The sequence below is a fragment of the Melanotaenia boesemani genome, chromosome 17 (assembly GCF_017639745.1).
Source record: "Melanotaenia boesemani isolate fMelBoe1 chromosome 17, fMelBoe1.pri, whole genome shotgun sequence".
Taxonomy (NCBI): domain Eukaryota; kingdom Metazoa; phylum Chordata; class Actinopteri; order Atheriniformes; family Melanotaeniidae; genus Melanotaenia; species Melanotaenia boesemani.
The window spans coordinates 19,801,307-19,822,271 of NC_055698.1; the positions used below are offsets into that span (position 1 = coordinate 19,801,307).

The 20,965-nt window shown below is 37.5% G+C and overlaps 3 protein-coding genes across 4 annotated transcripts; all 3 read right to left on the reverse strand.

Annotated features, from left to right (window-relative positions):
- Window positions 1-7,139, reverse strand: cndp2 (carnosine dipeptidase 2). The gene is made up of 12 exons (XM_041967018.1): window positions 6,963-7,139; window positions 6,043-6,124; window positions 5,550-5,693; window positions 5,253-5,415; window positions 3,976-4,064; window positions 2,514-2,714; window positions 2,287-2,371; window positions 1,995-2,155; window positions 1,741-1,905; window positions 918-1,059; window positions 479-626; window positions 1-193 (listed from the first exon to the last, which is right to left on the reverse strand). The coding sequence occupies exons 2-12, from the start codon at window positions 6,100-6,102 to the stop codon at window positions 127-129; spliced, it is 1,425 nt and encodes a 474-aa protein (XP_041822952.1). The 5' UTR covers window positions 6,103-6,124; window positions 6,963-7,139; the 3' UTR covers window positions 1-126.
- A 996-nt stretch (window positions 7,140-8,135) lies between these two features.
- On the reverse strand, window positions 8,136-12,764 carry LOC121657134 (zona pellucida sperm-binding protein 1-like). The gene is made up of 14 exons (XM_042012521.1): window positions 12,570-12,764; window positions 11,771-11,902; window positions 11,586-11,684; window positions 11,212-11,505; window positions 11,004-11,122; window positions 10,640-10,913; window positions 10,437-10,559; window positions 10,171-10,343; window positions 9,403-9,500; window positions 9,148-9,296; window positions 8,850-9,027; window positions 8,643-8,778; window positions 8,295-8,369; window positions 8,136-8,221 (listed from the first exon to the last, which is right to left on the reverse strand). Exons 1-14 carry the CDS (start codon window positions 12,715-12,717, stop codon window positions 8,213-8,215), a joined length of 2,007 nt encoding a protein of 668 aa, XP_041868455.1. The 5' UTR covers window positions 12,718-12,764; the 3' UTR covers window positions 8,136-8,212.
- Window positions 12,765-13,672: 908 nt separating this feature from the next.
- Window positions 13,673-20,848, reverse strand: dus3l (dihydrouridine synthase 3-like (S. cerevisiae)). Of its 2 annotated transcripts, XM_041967266.1 has the most exons (16): window positions 20,641-20,848; window positions 19,784-19,893; window positions 18,514-18,784; window positions 18,079-18,427; window positions 17,182-17,237; window positions 16,962-17,051; window positions 16,789-16,830; window positions 16,478-16,630; window positions 16,242-16,358; window positions 15,644-15,709; window positions 15,309-15,419; window positions 14,969-15,065; window positions 14,812-14,887; window positions 14,422-14,610; window positions 14,049-14,177; window positions 13,673-13,944 (listed from the first exon to the last, which is right to left on the reverse strand). In XM_041967266.1, exons 2-16 carry the CDS (start codon window positions 19,858-19,860, stop codon window positions 13,872-13,874), a joined length of 1,896 nt encoding a protein of 631 aa, XP_041823200.1. In that variant the 5' UTR covers window positions 19,861-19,893; window positions 20,641-20,848; the 3' UTR covers window positions 13,673-13,871. The 2 variants fall into 2 exon arrangements, with proteins under 2 accessions (XP_041823200.1, XP_041823201.1); XM_041967267.1 differs by lacking the exons at window positions 13,673-13,944; window positions 14,049-14,177; window positions 14,422-14,610 and adding an exon at window positions 14,644-14,667 and having other exon boundaries at window positions 14,793-14,887.
- Window positions 20,849-20,965: the final 117 nt, after the last annotated feature.

Below are 20,965 nucleotides of genomic sequence, written 5' to 3' on the forward strand. Positions count from 1 at the left end.
TAACAAAGAAAAAAAATTTATTGTTAGAAGAGTGTAGAAAAATCTGTTACTATGGTAAATAGGTTGTACCAAAATGATTATGGCTCTGAACACATTTTACATGTTACATGAAGAGACATTATCCATTTATTCCAGCAGTGAAACCTCGTGGAAGTATGCACCCAGCATCTTGACTCCCTGAATGTAGTTTGATCTGAAAATTGAAAAAAACAAAAACAGTTGTTTTTTTTAAATTGAAAACCTTTAATAATCATTATCTTTAACATAAAAAGCAATGCAAGGTGATGAACAATAATTTTTTTTCTCTATACTTGTTCTTTAATCTTGATGTCATCTTTAAATCACCCCATGGGATTGTGTGTTTCTTTATACGTATATACAGGTACTCTAACAGTAGAACATACTTTTGTTTTGTCTGCTCGAGATAAAGCACATCAATCAATACACAACAAAAAAAGTATACAAAATGATTACAAACCTGTTGATCTTTTCATTCTGAGAGTGAGCTCCATCATCTGAGGATCCTACCGGGAGCAGCATGACGTTACGGCCTGTGGCCTCCTGGAAGGTCAGGGTGACGGGGATGCTACCACCCTCACGAGTCAGGTCAGGCTCAACACCGAAGACTAAACCACAGCATGGAGGGAGAGACAAACATCAGAAATGCAACAAAATATCACATCCAGAATGATTAACAAGGAACAAATTTTCTCCCATAGGTAGAAACTGACAATTTTCTGAATTGTTCAGTGTTAAAGTTTTCCTCTTTGAGAATCACAGATACCATAAAATTCCCTTTTGCTCCTGTGTACCAGACTAAATAAACCATGCATAAAACCGCATTCAGCTACAGCTGAGGTAAGAGGGAATACATATCTTTAAATAAACTGCATTCTGTAATCATTCAGCCTCAGTACCTGTCTTCATGGCCTTTCGACCAGCCATGTAGTGGGGGTGGTTGAAGTCAGAGACCCAGGCCTTGGCACCATGGCCCATATACACTTTCAGTTTGTTGGGTGTTCCCAGTTCAGCAAACTTCTTCTGCAGATAGTCGATCACCTTAAAAATGAAAAAGAGAAGATATATTTACTTTTAGGGCATTTTTTTTTAACTGAGGCATGCTCTTTTTCTTTTACCTGCATTGATGAGCACAAATTTTAAGATAGTTATACTATAAATTGTCATTCTGATTATTCTGTACAATGTATTGTAGTATTATGGGTTGTGTTTAGAAGTATCAGGCTTGTCTTTGAAGTTGTAAGGGACCCGAATCATTCTTGGATGTGTTTTTGATCAATTTGCTAACATAAGCATTGGATAACTTTAGCTTATATTTGCAAAATTTCAGTTGTTGATGAATTATTCTTTCCAGAAAAAGGACATATGTTAAAAGTCATACAACTCGAAATTTCAAGGGCATAAATGTTGTCATTTCTTTAAACCACAACTTTCGACTGCATTCTGATGTCTGCTCCATGCTGTTCTTCTTCTGCTCCATTTACTTTCACTGGTCTGATATTTTCCTTAAAGGGGGATCAGTCCAGGCACACACATGGACACAGCACACAATATACATAGCTTCAAATGCCTGGGCTGTACACTTTGTCTACAAAGGGACCTGGACTCTTACAAAACTGGTGCAAATGACTAAATTTGCTTAGATAATTATTTCTTCTGATTATAATACTTTGTATTTTACAGTATAGCTATTAATTCACCTTGATATATGTAGGTGTTTACCTGTTTCTCCACAACTTTTGGATCCATGTCAGGGACAAGACGGATGGAGAATTTACCAATGACCTTGCGGGGGATAACAGTCTTGGCTCCTGCCTCAGAGAAGGCTCCCTCAATCCCGTGAAGAGAAAGAGATGGGTACCTCCAGCGGTGCATTAGGATTTGCTCCTGCAGTAGAAAGAAGGTTGGACAATGAGTAAGTAATGCAAAATGAAACAACATTTTTTAAGAAGAAATACAAATAACAGTTTTCTCGCCTTGGTGTTGTGCAGCAGCTGCCCAACTCCCACATCTTTGCAGTACTCATCCAAGTCAAATTCAATCTTCTCATACAGCTTTGTCTCCTCTTCTGTCAGAGGGGCCACATCATTGTACATCCCAGGAATCAATATCTTCCCCTTCTTGTCAACCAGGGAACCTGTGAAGAAAGGGACAACATCAAAATTAAAACTTGAAACTGTTCAAAGAAAGAAATTCATGACCACATACTCCTAAGACTGGATTTAAGTGAGGTAATGACTTTATGGCATAATTATCAGCTTTACTTGCCCATAAGTGCGATAAGGTCAGTCATGGCCTCATGAACAGAGCCACCGAAGACACCTGAGTGGAGGTCTTTCCCACCACACTCCACCTTTAAAAAAAAAGCATTATTTTAATTTTCTGCAACTCAACCCAAGCTTTAAAAAACAAAAACCTTAAGTGCATCTATGGCATAATAAAACTCTATAAGTGATTATAGTGATAATGTGAACAGCGCTGCAGCAAGACTCGACCTCAACGAAGAAATAGCAGATTCCTCTCAGACCATAGGTGATGCAGGGTTTGGTCTTTCCCAGCCAGTAGTTGTCAGAGATGCAGACATAGTCCACATCTTTTAAAAAAGTGTCTTTTCGTGAAAACACCAGGTCATCCAGGCCCTCAGATCCAGATTCCTCCATCCCCTCAAAGCAGAATTTGATGTTGATGGGAAGGTCCTGCAACATAGAGTCAGACATATAGAAAAGAACTCATCTACTCACATTCTGGAGATAAAACAGTGCAAAATTACATCTTTATAACGTTTGAGAAATAACTTCCAACTGACCTCTTAAGTCAAGGTCATCATGCTGCACTGGTTTTTCTTCAGTTTGACCAAAGTGTATAACAAAATGCAGGCGACATGCTTCAGTTTAATCATTAAGTGATATCTGGATAAGACATCTGGCATTATTGCCAATTATATTCTTGAACCTTTGACCGAAGTAAGCATTCTCAAGATCTCTAAAGTTATTACCAAGCAAATCAGTGGTGCACTTTAACACAGAGATAATCCATTTCTCAGAACAATCCTAAACCATTTCAAAATAAGTCCTTCTACTAAAGTAGCTAACCCATTTATTCTTATTCCATCTTAATGGACTGTTTTGTGCCAACCTCTTAACTTAATTTTATTGATAAGTTGTGCACATTTGTGCTAGTAGAATTAAATCTTTGCAAATCATATTTGGCAATTTTCTTTAAAAATACAAACAACAATTCAAATAATTAATTATGCATCAGATTTCTCACAATAACTTTTAATATTACACCATTTAAGTTTGAGTCCAGGGTAAAGAAAACTTGATATTTAATGTTTATGTAGGTAAAGACCAACATAGTGCAATCACCAGTTGTACTATTCTTGTTTAATTGTTTTACTTGTTTCATGTACTAGTTAGATGTAGGACGATAGAATTCTTGCTAAATACTGAGAAACGAACGGCTTTTGAACAGCTGGACTTATGGAGTCGCGAGTGATTGTGTAAATAAACCAAACTTAATGCTATATTCATTTTACTTTTTGTCAGGCTTTTTTTTACATTACTTCCTGCTTGTTATGAAACTGTACCTGAAAAGGATTGCTCTAAAAAAACAATAGGCAAACATGAGAAGACAGGTTTCACAAGCAATGCTGTGTAACTACAACCATGACAAAACCAAAAACAACAAATTCCACTTGTAAATTCCATGTTTGATGTAATCAATCACCACCCTAATCCAAGGTGCCAACATTTAAAAGGCTTCAGTTTCATTTTGACAAAAACAACACAATGTCAAACCAAAACTGTGCAAAAGGATCCGTCTGGACAATAGAGATTTATGCTGTTCAGGACTAGTTCCCTGGCAGATTAAGCTGGCTTTAAACTGGTGTCTTTAAGCTGATACTTTCAAGAAGTAAAATTAGTTTAAAATCCCACTTTTCATCCATAACTGTACCTGCTTAATCTTCTGATAGGCCTCAATGCAGTTAAACCAGGCCAACACTGGACCCTTGTCATCAGTGGATCCTCTTCCATAGAGTTTACCTGCAAAACCAAATAGCATTTTACACACCTTTTTAGAAGTTGACACATTTTAATTGGGCAGGGAGACTTTACCAACCAATGTAATTTAGCTCAAGATCATGACAGAATCACAGTCGCACTATCATAGCAACCGACCTTCAGTCTGTAGACATGATGGTCTGTATGTCTTCCATTAGGGATGACTAATATTATGTGATAAGATAGGAAGCACATGTTCATGAAGAAAAGAAGTCGGAGGCAGATAAAGACAAGGAGAATTAGTTGTGGTACTTTCTGTCTGCTGACTATCACCAGAAAAATAAAAAACAAGTAAAGGGAGGTAAAATACTGTCTAATACCTCATAACAGACAAATGCTGATGTTATCAGAAATAAAAAAAAACATAGCTCAATAGGATAGGAGGTTAAAACCATTCTGGTGGATTGTTGTGTGGATTGTGACAATGCACAGGCACTAATGAAGAAATAATGTAAGAGCTTAGTTATGCAATACCAAGAGATTTATTCATGCAACAGATCACATGAAGTACAGTAAAATATCCTGAAACAGCATCTGCTATCATGCAGTTCATTAAATCAAAATGCTTGACTTGCTGAATTCCTGATTCTCTCAAAAGAAGCTTAACTTGACCTGTGAAGCTTGCAGATAAGACAACACAGCACTACCCTAAAAACAAGGTAACTGGGATGGACTTTGAATAAAACAAACTGATATGACAACAAGAAGAAGGGTGATAAAAGCTCAAAGATCACAAAATTACAAAGTTAAATTTAAGTAATTATGGTGAAAACAACCTTTCTGGTCCATATAAATTGTGTGCTGTTTTGTGTTACTAAAGATAAAAATTACCTGTACAATTTTAATTTAAATAACATATCAGACTGGGATTTTGGTTTTATGTTGCACTCTTCATTCTTTCATTTAACAAATTCTTCATCTAACTTCTTTTTGGAAATGCCAGCAGGTCATTTATATTACTGGGCTATAATAAGCTTGCCAAGCCAAACAAAAGGAAGTGTAACCATTACACAGAAGCCTGGAAACACGAACCGTTAAACTAGTCCTGCCACATCTTGTCTTACGTCGCCAACAGCCCTCTAGATGTAGTTTCATTTTGAGGTGTCAAACATTGCAGATCGTTTTTCTTAGCTTTACCAAATCAAAAGTGAGTGTTGTTTTTGCTCTTACCATCCTTCTCCACAAGGGTGAAAGGCTCTGTGTCCCAGCCATCATCAATGCATGCTGGCTGTACATCAAGGTGACCATAAATACAGACGGTCTTCTTGCCTGGGTCTGATCCCAAATGCCCAAGAACAATGGGGGGCAGGGGTATTTCCTCTCCAGATGGAAGCTGCAAGCACAAAGTGTCATTTAAATGAAGGTTTAGGTGAAGTATGGGTACAGAAATAAGAAATGCTGCTTACAAAAAAAAAACAATGATGCAAACTATGACAATGAAACACCATACTCCAAATAGATGCTTACTTTCTGTTTACCGATATCGACCAACTCCACTGTCCCCCCCAGCTTCTCAATGTCTTTGGCTGCCATCTCCATCATCTTTTTTATCTCCCCACGCTTCTCGGGCCAAGCAGAAACACTCTGGATGCCCACCCATTCTGCAAGGCGCTGGAAAACGAGAATTCAGAAAAGTTCTAATATCTATGCTGATAACACAGTGATACTTAGAAATTTCAATAATTTCTTATTAAGACAAGACAATCAGCGGAAGCTTTTGCTTGTTAGAGACTTTCACTTCAACAAAAGCTACTTAGTGACAGTTAACATATCACTAAAGCGGGTTTCATCAAGTCTACTGGTTTTCATTTAGTACATAGCTTAGTCCACCTCACTCAGTGACAGTTTGATTGTAAGGACAGAAATTTGTGTATAATCTAACTATCCCGATAGTAAAATGAACACATCAGCAATATATCTAATAGAGAAAAAGCGAAAGCATCTCTTAGGACAATCATACCTTCACATAAAGGTCCTGGTTTTCGTCGATATACTTGAAAAGTGCTGTGAGATGAGCCATTTTTTTTCCCTTATGGCAGAAGCTGAGGGGTTTAACAAGCAGAATGGTATGAAATTACTTCCAGCTGTGTTCTCTGTTATACAGGGCAAAGACCACACCTTCCTGCAAACCTGCTGACAGCTGCTGGATTTTTTGGTTTCTGTCATGCACAAAAGTGGTCAGAGTGCAAGACATGCATGTTTCACAACATGAATTTGGATTGGTTATGCTTTTGCAGAACTAACTTGTAAGTTTGCTTATGGGTTTTTAGGAGCAATGTGTGACCAAATGAAAAGAATAAAAGGCTTACAACAGATGGAAGTTGAATCATAAAAATGCCATAGCCTTCCAGCGGAGTCTGGGTACCATAATACTTATCAGAGGTGTTTGGCATACCGATGCCAAACATATAAGGTCTTTTAACTACGGTGTGGTGTTGCCCAGGTTCAATAATTAAATTTCAAGTAAATCATTTCACAGTTGAAGTTATAAACAGGCTGTGCTTCATTGCATCACAGGAAAAATTATCTTTCAATTCTGGAAATGCATAGTGGAACTTCATGGTGGCAAAAAATCACAGTCTAACAATAGAAGAAAAATTATTTGTTGCTAGATCAAACCTTTAGAACAACGCAACTGAAAGTCAGACCTTATTGTAAAACTAAGCAGGAAATACTGAGTTAGCTTGTAACATTTAGGTTTGCTCGTAAATAACAGGTCAAATTTAATCTAACTGAACTGACTGATGACTGGCCCGTTATGGAGCTGTAATATTAGCTGTATGACATTTTTAATGGTTGAATCTGCATAACACAAACTAAACTTGTTTCCTGATACAGTTTGCTAATTCCCTGGACGACAGAAAAGCAAGTTAGGATTACCGTCCCGCTATATGAACTTCCTGTTTATTCCAGTCCAGCTGACGTCCACATGTGACTCTTGTCCTCTGATGAGACACTTAAAGTATATGCTACTGAGTGAAAAATATAGCAGCTAAGTTATAAACGAAACGTTTTTGTTCTGCGCAACTGCAAACGGAGACAGGTCAGCATATTGCGCAAAGGATTGTGGGTCAGCTGCCTCGTCATGTTTATCCCAGTCCCATTCATTGGAGCGCTCTGGTTTATTCCAGTTCAGAGGCAAAAAAGTAAAATAGTTCTCTGAAAATATGTTTGTTCAATAAAAAAAAATGTGGAAAAATAAATCATAATAGTTGGTTATGCTTTATACACAAACATACTATTTAAAAGAAAAGGGGGAATATATATATATATATATATATATATATATATATATATATATGATACTAGAACAATACCACCTTAGGAATGTATATAATTACATTTGTATTGCTCTGCACATTGTCTTGGCATGATGCATCCCATACTTACAAGTATTTTTCATTTCATTATTCATTGCAAATTAATCCCTAACAACCAATTCTAACTCTGAAACCTAAGTTTGAACCTTTAAAGCAGGGATCACCAACTCTGGTCCTCGATGGTCGGTGTCCTGCAGGCATTGGACGTTTCCCTGCAGCAGCACACCTTATTCGAATGCACGGGTCATTAAGACACATGCAGAACTCAAGCTGTTGTAGATCCATTTTATTTTAATCAGGTATGTTGCGGAAGGAAAACATGTTTTCCCTGCAGGACATTGGCCCTCAAGGACTAGAGGTAATGATCCCTGCTTTTAAGGAAGAACTGGAGCAAATTATTGGTTCCAACATATTATTTTCTCTTAGTGCAATTTGGACTTTTTCTTACTTTGAAACGAGATAGCCATCTGGATGATAATGAAATGGCACATTCATAACCAAAAAGGGCTGGATTACGTCTCTCTATAACAGGATACCAGACCTTGTCCATTTTCAGGTCATGTTACCCAAGGAAGTAAAGTAGTTTCTTATTCACCCAAGTGTAGTGCTTTCAAGGTGAAATGAATTACATGCAATTTAAACATAGCGTCCTCAGAAGGCCATTAGTATCATACCACATACCCTTCAAAAACAGGAATCAGCGTTCAGTAATATAGATCTATAAAACACAGGCATATTTTTTTTTAAATAATTCTCAGTCGTGAATTTTGTAATATAAAAATAAAACTTTATTTTCAGATGTGGAAATCCTCATGGTGCCTAGAAACAAAATAATTGTGTTAGACCTGAACAACAACAAGTGGTAACATCTTAAAAATCTTTAGAGACTCACTTTCCCATCAAAGCATTGCTCTTTACATGTCTTTTCGGCAGGATTACAAACTTCTACGGAGCACATGAAATAGATCTGCAGGGGAATAAGACATTAAACATCCAAGATGACAATTCCTTTAAACAAGTCTCTAAAATCTTGATGTAAAGCATAGATCAGAAATAACAAAATCAAGATCTGTTGTATAAATTGCCTTAATAATTTCAAAGGACTTAAATTTATGGAAAACTGCATTAGAGCCATTGAAAAGTGCCTTGAAAAGGGCTATATAAATCCAATCATTTAAAATATTCGTTTATTTTCCAACCATTGACATAAAGCTGAAACTTCTAAATCATTTAGACTTACTTCTTCATTCAGGTAACGGTTTGTCTTTTGATCCATAAACTGGAAGACATGCACTACAAAGCGTCTTAGATGACGACGATTGGGAAGATTACTGACTTTAAGTATCGACACATTTGGATCATTTGGATTGGCACAGCTGCAGACAGAAGCATACAATTAAATTTGAACTTGAATAACTATGCAATCTTTCCAGAGAGCCATACTCACCCTTCATGAATAAGTACCACAGCATTCTTTGCAGAACGTGGGTAAGCCAAACAGTAGTTAACTAGAAGTACTGCATCTGGATTTGGAGACTTCAGACTCAATTCCAGATACACAGGATGGCCGAGGAGCATTTGCAAGGGCTGATGGTATGTGGGGAAGTAACTTGAATATGTGTGATCTGTTGGATTAAATTGATAAAAAGGTGACTTAGGACAACTTTTGCATAATCATACTACAGCCAAACTGATCAAGAAAGGCGTTGATTATAGTTTGTTGAAAAAAGCACAACATGTCTGACCTTTAGCAATTTTCAACTCAACACCATAAAAGCCTTTTGAGATGATCGATGATGGCAAATTGGAGTTTGAGGAATTGACCAAGTAGCTGACACTGGCCATCGAATCCTGAGTATTGCCATGACGGTTGTAGCGGCACTCAAACAAGAATCTATAGAAGACAAGGATTCATGACAGTCTATGACAGTATATGAATTTACTTCAACTACTACAAGTAATTTCAGATTAAATTGTTCTTACATGAAGCCAAAACCAACCTGAGTGGATCACTTCTTGTAATTATGCCATACTTGAGGTGCAGAGCTTGGACTACAGTATGCACTTCAATAAGGTGGATTTTTGTCTCACCAACTTCCTGTAAAGAAAAAAAAAGCCACTTGCCACTTACTGAATGATGTACCTTTGCCAGGATTGCCAGCACATTGAGAACCACATTTATTCAAAACCTGGTAATGCCACATCTTTTAAAAAGGGATAAACATATTTCAAATACAAGATCAGAAGTAGAGGGTTTGGATTTTCAGAATTTGCTTGGGAAATTTATTCAAATGTAAACTGTTCCCTCTGTGTTTGCAGCTCAGGAAATGCAGACAATCTTATCTCAGATCTTAGTTTGAAGGGTCTTTTTGGACCCTACCTTGGAGTAAGTCATATCCCACCATGAAGGGAATCGCATGTGAAAGGACTGTACAATGAAAGGTAAAGATTTTGAAAGTGCAACATAAGAACATGATTTAACAATTTGCAAAATAAACTGATTTATGAGAGTTTTTAAAAAAATTGTATCAGTGGTCATAATTTCATGCTTGCTCATTTGTGAAGCTGAAAATTCACTAATTCAAAAGGACGCAGCATTAATTTCTTCTAAACATCGTCTTCATGACTGCCATGTTAATAGTTGGGAAAACTTCAGTTTTCCCATTAAAAACTCAAAACATTCCAGACATCAGTGAAACGTATGCATTTCGTTTAAAACTTGCTAGATGTAAGGAAGTAGAACATAAAACAAATAGGTAATAACTTACATAAGAAAGAGCTCCGCAACCTGTAAAACTGATTTTAAAGATGGCAACCTTGTCATTAACAATGGCTGGTTTACAGAGTGGTTTCCTGGGAATAACGAGCTGCTTGGGGTTCACTGGGATGGATGCAGAATTGTGGCGAATGGCAAAAACAAAGTGTCCATCCTCAGTGCATTCTAAAGTGGACAGGATTGAAAAACCATTTAAATAAACACATTTTTTCAGTTGAGAACTATTTACATATAAATATCTATCTTTCAAAGTCATACCATCCAGTGGGTAATAGCAGGTATGTTCAGACAAATCCACACAGCATCCCTTCTTCTCACAGTTTGAGGGAGCTATTCCAGGGTAACCACAAGAAATTCTTTCTCCCACATGGATGGCACAATCTGGAAACAAAAAAAAAATCCCTCATCCAAGCTTAGAAATAAAATACTCTAAATTCATACCGAATGCAGCATATACTCACTGTGAGGCTTTGATGGTTTTGACGTTGGTGGTGCAGGGGTCCCATGAGGGCATTTAGTGGGTTGAGCCGTTGGTGGTACAGTGGTCTTGGAGACACACCTTGTGGGTTTGGCAGTAGTGGTGGGTGGCACATTGATGGCTGGTTTATTGCACTTTGTGAGTTTGCCAAAAGCACGAGGGAACTGGCCAGAGTCAAACTTTGTACTTTCCACACAAAATGCAATAAACTCTCGGGTCTGACCAGAGACTCTGACAGACAGCTGCAGACTAAAAATCTGTAGTCATTTTAAGAGAGAAATTTTTGTAAAAGGATGAAAGGATGAATACAAGAACATGTTCCATATATGCAGATACGTTTAACCTACATCTTCAACTTCTTCTCTCACATTACACCCAGTGAAGGGCACAGTCAAGGTCCTGTTGAGGTGGGTCATGTGATAACCACAATCCTCCGGAGCATCCTCGGCGGAAATGTTCTTTGAGCCTGGAAATGGAGGAAAAGAGAAATCTTATAAATCTGACAACATTCATTAAGAGACAATGAAAAAATTCAAGAATTATCAAGAGTCATACCCACGACTTGGATCTCACTTATAAGCCCTGGTGGCAGAGTAATTTGGAAGCCATCTTTGCTGCAAACCACATCCAGTCCATCAGAAGTCGAGCTCATACAGCTGGTCCAGCTCCTTGGGGAGGCATCCACAAACTCCACACGAAATCTACTTTCTGTTGCATTGGGCCAGTCATCTGTACCTGGATCTACTTCGTGCATAATGTCAGGAAAAGGATCAAACATTTCTTTGGTGGCAAAGCCTCTAGCTTCATTTACTATTTCATCTTCATAGTTATCATATTCCATGTCGTCATCTGGAGGGGAGAAGTATGGTTGTTATCCAGCGTCGTTAATAGCGGCAGTGGAAAACATCTTGTGCTCTGGTAGGTTTTACCTGTCAAGATACCTTTTGCCTCGAATGCATCCTCATGAGATGTGTCAGTAGTTGCAAAACCTTCAGTTTTGTCAGGAATTTCATCTTCGTAGTTGTCATCTGCAGGAGAGAGATTAATGTTATCCAACCTCAGTTAAAAATAAATAGTGAATTATATATATATATTTATTTTTCAGTAGAGACACCTTTACTGTCCTCAAATGCATCAGGAGAGTTATCATCTATGATGACACCTTCAGCTTCCAGGAAGGCATCTTCAGGATATGTTTCTTCCTCTGGAATTTCATCTCCATAATCGTAATAGTCAATGTCATCATCTGTGGTAGAGAGGTGGTTGTCATAAGATGTCATTGATAAAATCTCACTCATCCTTATAAAGAGGAACATGCAGAGAAAGCAGGTGTAAACCATCACTAAAATAGAAGAAAACAAGCTGCCTGCAAAGGATTAGATGAAAGTGAGATTTAGGGATGAATCACAAATCTGCACTGACCAAGGAGATGACCTCAGATCCTGTGTTTGTAGGAGTTCTAATGAAACAAATATGAAGAAAACAGACTAATTTCAACAGTCACTGATGTGATGTGTAACTCTGTATAATGACAAGTACTCAAGTAAATGTACTTTTCTTAGCCCATCAGTTAAAAGCAGGTTTGGTGATTCTGGAGGTCTTAGATGCTCATGAATATTTTTTTTTTGTTGTTTTTTTAAAAAAAAAGACATAACACAGTAACATGGCCAGCAAACTGGATCTCAGTCCAATTATAGAGGGAAAATGAGAAGGCTGCATCCCTTTTGTGAGAAAATTGGAACATGAATAATGAAGAATATGGTTTATTTTTATATAGTGTTTCTTGCCAAAAGAGAAAGTCAGCAAAACATCGAAAAAGGACTTAATTCTTTTTAATTCAGCTTGTCAGACATTTTCAGTGCCTGCACATCACAGCAAACATTTATTAAGACCCATGTGTGTTTCCAGTTTACCTGCAGTAAAGCTGAGCGGTTCACTCCACTGACCAGTCTCATAAAACATCTGAAGCTGACTTTCATTGATTTGCTCCCATCCCAGACCCGTCACCATCAGCAGAGGCCCAGTTAGGAGCATGAGCAGCTCAAGCCACTGCCAAGCCATGGGTCCAAATGAAAGCTTTCATCCAGCTGCTGGGCCCTAAAGCAGCCACCTGTTCTGATTTCAGGGTGATTGACTGAACCTGCTGCCTGCTAATTTGGTGCTTGACAATCCGACCCCATCTGTAGGTCTACATTAAACTTTGACTCTTAATGTAAATTAACTTACCATAAGATTGCATTAGATACTCAACATTTAAGGAATATATCATTTAGTCTAGATTATAATCCATTCATAATTGGAGAAGGTTTAAATTGTACAGGCAGAAGAAAGTCTTTTTGGTAAACAAGTTAGTAATTTTTATTGGTGTGCCTAAAATTCAGAAGAAAAAAAAAGGCCATACTCAACACACAAATATTGAACACACACATGTACTCCAAAAGACCCTTGAAGTAAAAAAATGTGTCAATGATAGAGATGCACCAAAACCAGTTTTAATGTTCTTTACTTGCTTGTCAGCAGGTCTGATCCATCAATAGAGACGAGTCATCCTGGGACTGAGAATGCTGTTCTTCTTCTTCTTGCAGTTAGCAAGCTCCTTTGATAATCTACAGCATACTTTCTGCTAGACTAAAAGGTAAGTATGAGAAGAACCAACTTCACACAAGCAAGAAGTACTTTTCCACTGCCTGTATTTACTCAGAAGCTAAGAAATTTTACTGCACCTTGTACTTCACAGCTCTCTTTCAGCTGGTACAGATCAGCCACATTAAAACCACTGAAATCACTGTAAGTCATCTTCCTAAAGTACAACATTCTGCTGGGAAAACCAGCATCCTGCATCAATATTTTTCAATACATCAGAGCAGGGTCAGAGCTTTTTTTTTTTTTGGGCTGAAAGAGGACATACTCAATTTTAGAGATGGCTAATGTATCATCAACATGGTGTGGATCTTTGTCAATTTTTGAAAACGTTAAAGAGATTTCCAACAGAACAAAAGAATGAAAAGTACACATGACAAAGCAAAACATTTATGTGTTAAAACACTTTAATGTATATCTTTAAGGTTCCCAAACGCATATGTATTTAACTGCAACATAGCTTAGATAACCAGACTTTTAATAGTCTTTTATCATTTTATAAAACAAAAAAAAGCATTTTCCTCCTTAATCTATCTCTGTATAATTAAAAAAAAAAATCCTCAGCAGTTACTCGATCACTTGTAGGCATTTGCTTTATGTTTGGGTAAAAAGTTGAAATTCTTCGGTACGGGTCCAAGCAGCATTTCACTGAAAAGATAAGCAAGGCGTTCAAAATCATGAAATGCATTAATTTAGTTTTTAAATCATTGCATCTTTTTCTACAATGGTGATTCTGATGGTTTTCTGCTCACCTTATCCTCACCCAATCCCCCACATTTTGGCTCGCCATTAGTGACTCCATGTAGTTCCTTCCCATGTAATATGGAGGTCTCTCATTGATCTTCGGAGGTACTCGCTCTAACAAACCCACTGGAATATATCTAGTAAATAAATAGAAAGGGAAAAGGGGAGAGAAGTTCAATAACTTTCAAGTCTACTTCTTAGTCAAGAATTCAGTGTGAAAGTTTAGACTGATTCCCGGAGTAGACATAGATCTATCTATGGTAACCATCTGAAAACGCTAACAGTTCTCTTACTACATACACAGAATCGTGTTTTAGCCATTAATATTGCTGGTTCATTGTTGAGGAGGGACAATATTATGAAGAGCATGATGTTTCCCACCTGCACATAAAGGAGAGCCACTCCAGCATGAAGGTGCGGGTTTTCTCCACACCTCGAGTGTCGGAGCCCCAGTGCTCCAGGCCAAAGTTGGCAAAATCCCTGAGGATGTCCAGTCGCTCACTGGATGAGATGTCCCAGTGTCTGCTCTCCTTTATCTCGGTAAAGATCCAGGGCTTAATGAGAGCACCCCTGTAAAGAATAGAACATGGCATCAAACATGTGATCCTAATTAACATTTTATTGTAATGTTTAAGTGGATATTCAGTGTATTTCTGTGTGTGGACATTTATGGACATTAAGCTCAGACAAAAAGGCCAAAAAAGGCTATATGGATCACATTAATACAATTTTTCGTTATTTTTTTCTTTACTGTGCATAAACAATTCAAACCTTGCGATCATGATACCAGAAACACCGGTCTCTCTCGCTTTCATGGCATCCTCATAAGACAGAATGTCTCCATTACCTGGGCCAATAAAAACAATTCACCTTAAACCACCACATCTTAAGCAGCAAGTCAAGCTGGTGGTTTAACAAATATACGTACCAAACAGTGGCACAGGATTAGCCAGGTTAGCACATGTGTTGATATAGTCCCAGTCTGCTAACTTTGTGTAGCGCTGCTCCCTGGATCTGCCATGCAACTGTAAGAAAAAAATATAAATATATCATGACTGGCTCATATTCATCAATATAAAAATGACACAGACACACAGAAAAAAAAGGAAAAGAGAGAAGAAAAAAAAAAGGGTTTTGCAACATCTCATGGATAAAATATACAGCATGAGGGGAAAACATCACACTACATTAAAACACTTAACTACATATACACTTAACTGACATATATGCTGGCTGGCTTTAGAGAAATTACCTAATTCAAGACTTACGGTGATCATGGAGACCCCCCAGTTTTTCATCTCTGGGATGAGTTTGTGTGCTATGCTGGATTTCTCATGAACACCAGTGCGGATCTTCACTGTCAAAGGGACATCCAGGACCTTCAAGGAACACAACTCATATTTAAATTGACTGTACATGTAAACCATCTTAGACAAAGAGGCTACTTGTTTTGTTTTTTGTTTGTTTTTTAATCAAACAGTTGGTTTAAATATTCCTTTACTGCATTTTCCAGCTAAAAATCCCCAAATCCCTCAAAGAGTTAACACCGTGAGGCAGCCATCACAATAAAACATCTTTTGCCCTGGGTAAAAGTCATACTTACGTAATTCATTCCTTTGACTATCTGTTCAAATTTTCTGGTTCGTGTCATCAAGCCACAACCTCCACCCTGATGAGGAAAGAAAAGCAACTGTTCAAGAATGTGGTTGGTAATTAATTCTTCCTGCAAAATACTGCTGTCAGTTTTTGTCAGGTTACATTTTAAAATGCAAATTACATTTGACTCCAAAAGTCTTAGTGTATTAGTTCACCGTAATTGGTCTCATTTATTTTCTTGCATATGCATTTTATAAGGGGAACTTTAAAAAAAAAAAAACAAAACACTCTGATTTAAAGTTTTAAAAAGAAATTAACACTGACTTTTAACTTTAAAGGTGGTGCTAATGGAGCCACAGAGGATAGCAGCTGTTGAATGAATGCTCTTAAAAAGATTTAAAAGGAAATTCTAACCTGAAGTTTATAACCCAACTTTATACTAAAACCAAGCCAAAGTAAACAAGACATGAAAGTTAAAAAATATTCATTAAAAAGTATTCAAAACTTTCCGTGTACCGTAAACAAATGATTCACGAAGAAAACAAAGAGGAATGAAAACCACAGAAAACCCTTTCAGTAATGAACTGGGGAAGATAAGAGTTTACCTTCTTGTAAACAAGATCAATGGGGCATCCAGAGTTGACGTCTACAAAATCAACATCAGTGTAGCTGTTGATGAGCTCTGCACACCTCGTCATGGTATCAGGGAAACAGCCTTCAACCTGAAGACACAGTTCAGAAGTCAGAATAGAAAAATAGATAACTGCTAAAGTCTACATGAAGTGTTCACTATACCCCTGAACAAGCCCAAAGGGTGTGTATTATCTAAAAGGGTCATCACCTGGACACCAAAAAGATCTTCACTTTCATGCCTCTTCAGGAGAGCCCACTCTGACTGCTGCCCCTGCAGCAGATTTGTGCACATGGCCATCTCCCCGCAGGTGATGTCTGCACCAAAGCGTTTACACACACGACGGAAGGGCAGGTTCCCACACTGAGGAAGTAGAGAGACGACATGTAGCTGGGTCTGAACCACATTTACAGATTAGTATTTAATTTAAAGCACCGTCTTACTGGTTCTTTAAAAGATTAAAATATGAAGCTACGTTTAAAACAAATCATAAGTAGTGAAGTCCATCTGTTGTTACTTACAGTTGTGAGAGGAGCGAGGTAGAGCTTGTCTCGGAAGTCCACCTTGAAGATAAAGAAACTTTGGCTTATTTGGAAATTAAGTTATAATATTTGTTAGGGATTAAAATTATGCACACGTCCTATTAAATATATATTTGTATTAGGTTATATTAAAGAGTTAGGCTGAGGTGTACCTGCTTCTTTTCAGAGGGGCGCAGCTTGATGACATCTGCATCAGTTAGTGGGCCAACAGTCTTCACTTGAGTTTGTTTATCTGGGCTGGCCTGCAGGGAGTCACAGAGCAAACAAATAAAAATTCTTGAAATACACTGTCAAAAAAGATATCTCTATATCTGAAAGTCATCACTAATAAAATAGGCAGAGAGAGGCAGTACTCTGAGTAGATGGGTGTACCTGTACTTCAGTAGAAACATCCTGCTTTTCTGCTTTTGGATCTGCAGAAACTTCAGCTGTACAAACATCACCAGGAATAAAAGAAGACTACATTATATCACCAAATTTAAAACAGTTCAAAGTATACATTTTAACATGGCTGATTTTATCAAAAATATATTATCTAAACATGTAAGATATTTGGAAAAGCCAGAAAATATAAAGCTGTCAAATACAAGTCACGTCACATTGTGAAATTCCATTTCAACGAGGCTGACTTTTGTATGCAGGGACCTTGAATACTAACCTGCAAGAGCTATAAAATCATGCCTCAGAACACACCGAGTATGATTCAGTAGAACAAAATTACAGCTGAATGGATTTGGACATTTAGTATTTTTTCTTGTTTAATAACTGAGCCAAAAAGACAAGTGTAAGAATCTACAGTGGACCCAAACTCTGCACAAGGCCAACTTATAAATTAGCAGATCTTTCCCCAGCCTCTGGAATCATTCATGGGGTTCTAAGGATTCGCAATTATTAAGAAGTATACAGTGCAATCTTCGAAAAACCACTGGGTTTCACACAAGAGCAGCAGACTTTAACTGAGACACAACTGAATACAAAGTTTACTTGAAGCCCAAAAAGGAGCGCATAAATCCATACATGCTGGTAAAAAACTTATATGGCTCCATACTGCATCTTTCTCCATACTTGAATCTTTTTAATTGATAATAATGCATTAGTCAGTGGAGTAAAAGTTATAAATTTGCCAACTCTGAAAGACCAGGTCCATCCCAGATAAAAGCAAGGCTTATGGAAAGGCAGGCAAAAGGACAGAGGCCGCTTGCTGTGGTATGAATATCAATACACCACTATATCTTTACATAAAAAGCAGTCCCCTTTCCCTCCTCTTACCATTCCCATGTTTTTGGCTTTTGTCTTTATTGCTGGAAAGTGTTTTCAGGTATTCCGCTGACTTTTTGAAGGTCACTGAATGCTTCCTCAGACGATTCTGGAGATCTTTATTTAGGCTGTTCTTCACCACACTCCTGCCTTCATAAGCCTTAACCAGATCTTCCTTCTCCAAGGTTTTGAAGTCAGGTGTAGTGTGTGCCTTTGCAAAGCGGCAGGTGAGACCAAATGCACACTTTCCAAATGTATCGTAAATGTAACAGCTTTCCCCAATGTCAGCAGGCTTAGAGGCCATATACTCGGCAGCATTGTGTGAAAAGTGGCATTTGGCTCCAAAAATGCATTCTCTGTTCTACATGGATGAAAAAGTCATAATAAACTGTCAGTTTACATGAATTGCAACATATATTTTTGCAGCATTTGACTTGAGCGCCATACCTGAACAACTGAGAGACACAGTCGTTTTTCCTCATAGGTGGTTGGTTTTGTGTGTGGCCTTGACTTATTCTGTCCCCGCAGTCGTTTACCTTCTGGTTTCCCTGCAATCTTCCCATCTTCAGGATCAACTTTCAGTTTTTTAGGCTCAGGCTCCTCCACAGATGTCTCCTTTGCCTCATCAACTTTGTAATTTTCATTAGCTTCGTCTCCTCTGTAGCCCTGCCACTCTGAGTCTAAAAACCCATGAAATTTCTCTTTGGTAGTAAGGAATCTGTAAAATACAAGAAGTTGGAAGAATTCATGAAAGAAGGAAAATTTCGCTTAAGGGGCAGGGTTTTTCCAAAATTTTATCTAGCAGAATTTTACACAATTTTTAAGACTTGGCTGGACAATTTGAGACGTATAGTTGCAAAAGTATTTTCAACAGGGATGAGTCTGTTTTCTTCAGCACTACATTTGTATTTACTCTAAAAATGCACAACCTATAAACTAATATAGCAACTGAATTTTTAGTAAAAGACATCATTTAAAAATAATCTATCATGCTTCAATTGTGTGATCAGTTGACGGTCTAGCACACAAGTAAAAATGCCCACCCCTTAGCACGACTCTGCAAGAAGGTGCCATATTTTGTGTGAATGCAGCTGCAGCTCACTTCCTCGTTTCCTCTCTGTCTTGCAGCTCCAACACAAAGGCAAGAGCCATCATTTCATTTGTAAGCCAGAAGACCAATTTTTTCATCTTATTGGGATTTTAGGCCACAATGGATATGCACATAAGACTCTAAAATACATTTTAGTTCCTTAAAAATGTTCCTGTAATAATAGTTAAAAAAGGCACTGTTAGTCTAAACAAAGCAACAGCCAAGTGACGGCTATTGCAGACTAATTAGATCCTATAACCCTGGAGAAAAGTTAAATCTATGCACTGTGCTGTAATCTCCCTTTTCTTTTCTTTTTTTTCCCATGACAGCATTGTTCCCCTGGCTTCAGCAGACAAAAGAGCAGGCAGTGTGAAATGCATAGGTGGGGGCCTGCCACAAAAAAAAAAAAAGAAAAAAAGTGGATTTCTCCTTCAAGTGGTGTTGTGCAGGTTGTACATAAGCTTTACAACTAACTAACATATATATGTGTATATATATATATATATATGTGTGTGTGTGTGTGTGTATATAAATATATATATATATATAATGCTGGGTGTTCCCTTAAAAGTGACTTCCACCAGTGTGCAATTTTAATCCGTCTGCCATGAATAATCTGTTACTTACTCTGGTTTGATGGCCGCTTCACCCTTTACAGCCAAGTCGGTCCCTCTCTCACCAGTTCCCTCCACCAATGCCTCCATCACACTGACTGAGAGTTTTCTTTAATCTTTGTCCTGAAATATTTCAACAAATCTTTTTGTTCAAACTGCAGCATACCAGCATAGAAATCTATCCATTTCTATCCATGGCACACTCTACTACACAACATGGAAGATGTATTATTTACATTTGCTTAAGAAATTGATGTTTTACTTGCAAAGCATGGGAGACAAGATGTTTTATAATTAACTTTTAAAAAATGAACGTACAATAATCGCTCGGTACTTGTGATAAATTATATTTTAGAGCATTTGTGACAGTATGTCTCACATTTTACATAATAGTCTCTTTAAAAAAAAAAGAAAATCTGTGATGAAATTTGGATAAAAAGTTCAAAGTGAGCACATCTCAGTCAAATACAGCTGAAATGTTCTGCTTTAACATCAATGTACAGTAATCCAGAGACTTATTACTGTACATAAAATTATAAACAGTAACAAGGTTAATTTGTCCGTATTTACAATTTTTCTTAGACGTACATTTACGTCATTACAGGATTCATTGAATAAAATTTAAAATGCACAACTTGTCCAGTGTGGTATTATAAAGGCAATTCTTCCTTAACCACCACATAACATCCAGGTACAGTAATTGGTTCCTGAATGCAGATATGCGATAAGCAAATGTTATTTTCATTTTTTTTTTTTTTTTTTTTTTTTTGTGCCTCGATCTATTGTGGTTGTTAATTTCAGCCCAAGCTGCATGAAAGTTTAACTATATCCTCTACAACCTTCACTCAAATTTATTATAGCTATTCTTACCTTTTTAACGGTTGCCAACCTTAACAGCTATTAAGACAGCGTAAAAGCACCGTTAGCCACTTGCTAGCTAACACATTTTACATCTGTTAATATTCGTAATAGTTACTAAACCAAGAAATGCGGTTAACTTTGACACTGCCACGGTTTCAATCTTGACATACACACAGAGCACAGAAGCCCAATCATGCGGTAGCCATCGTGCGACTGTTAATGAGGCCCGTGGTGAATTTCTTAGCCTAGATTGGTTCCGCATATAGTTGCGCTCTCATTAAATTCCGCGTGGGGTAACAGATAACAAAATCTTTAAAAAAAATAAATATATTTT

What these genes read in the sequence shown, in the direction of transcription:
- cndp2 (XM_041967018.1), bottom strand. Translation starts at nt 6,102, where the DNA reads ATGGCTCATCTCACAGCACTTTTCAAGTATATCGACGAAAACCAGGAC. An exon ending in CACCCTTGTGGAGAAGGATG is followed by an intron (nt 4,065 to 5,252) that starts GTAAGAGCAAAA and finishes TTGGTTTTGCAG; the next exon opens with GTAAACTCTATGGAAGAGGA. An exon ending in CCTATCAGAAGATTAAGCAG is followed by an intron (nt 2,715 to 3,975) that starts GTACAGTTATGG and finishes TCTATGTTGCAG; the next exon opens with GACCTTCCCATCAACATCAA.
- LOC121657134 (XM_042012521.1), bottom strand. Translation starts at nt 12,717, where the DNA reads ATGGCTTGGCAGTGGCTTGAGCTGCTCATGCTCCTAACTGGGCCTCTG. An exon ending in AAAACCATCAAAGCCTCACA is followed by an intron (nt 10,560 to 10,639) that starts GTGAGTATATGC and finishes TTTTGTTTCCAG; the next exon opens with ATTGTGCCATCCATGTGGGA. An exon ending in CTGCTATTACCCACTGGATG is followed by an intron (nt 10,344 to 10,436) that starts GTATGACTTTGA and finishes TGTCCACTTTAG; the next exon opens with AATGCACTGAGGATGGACAC.
- dus3l (XM_041967266.1), bottom strand. Translation starts at nt 19,860, where the DNA reads ATGGAGGCATTGGTGGAGGGAACTGGTGAGAGAGGGACCGACTTGGCT. An exon ending in GAAGCGGCCATCAAACCAGA is followed by an intron (nt 18,785 to 19,783) that starts GTAAGTAACAGA and finishes TGTATTTTACAG; the next exon opens with ATTCCTTACTACCAAAGAGA. An exon ending in GGGGATTGGGTGAGGATAAG is followed by an intron (nt 13,945 to 14,048) that starts GTGAGCAGAAAA and finishes TTATCTTTTCAG; the next exon opens with TGAAATGCTGCTTGGACCCG.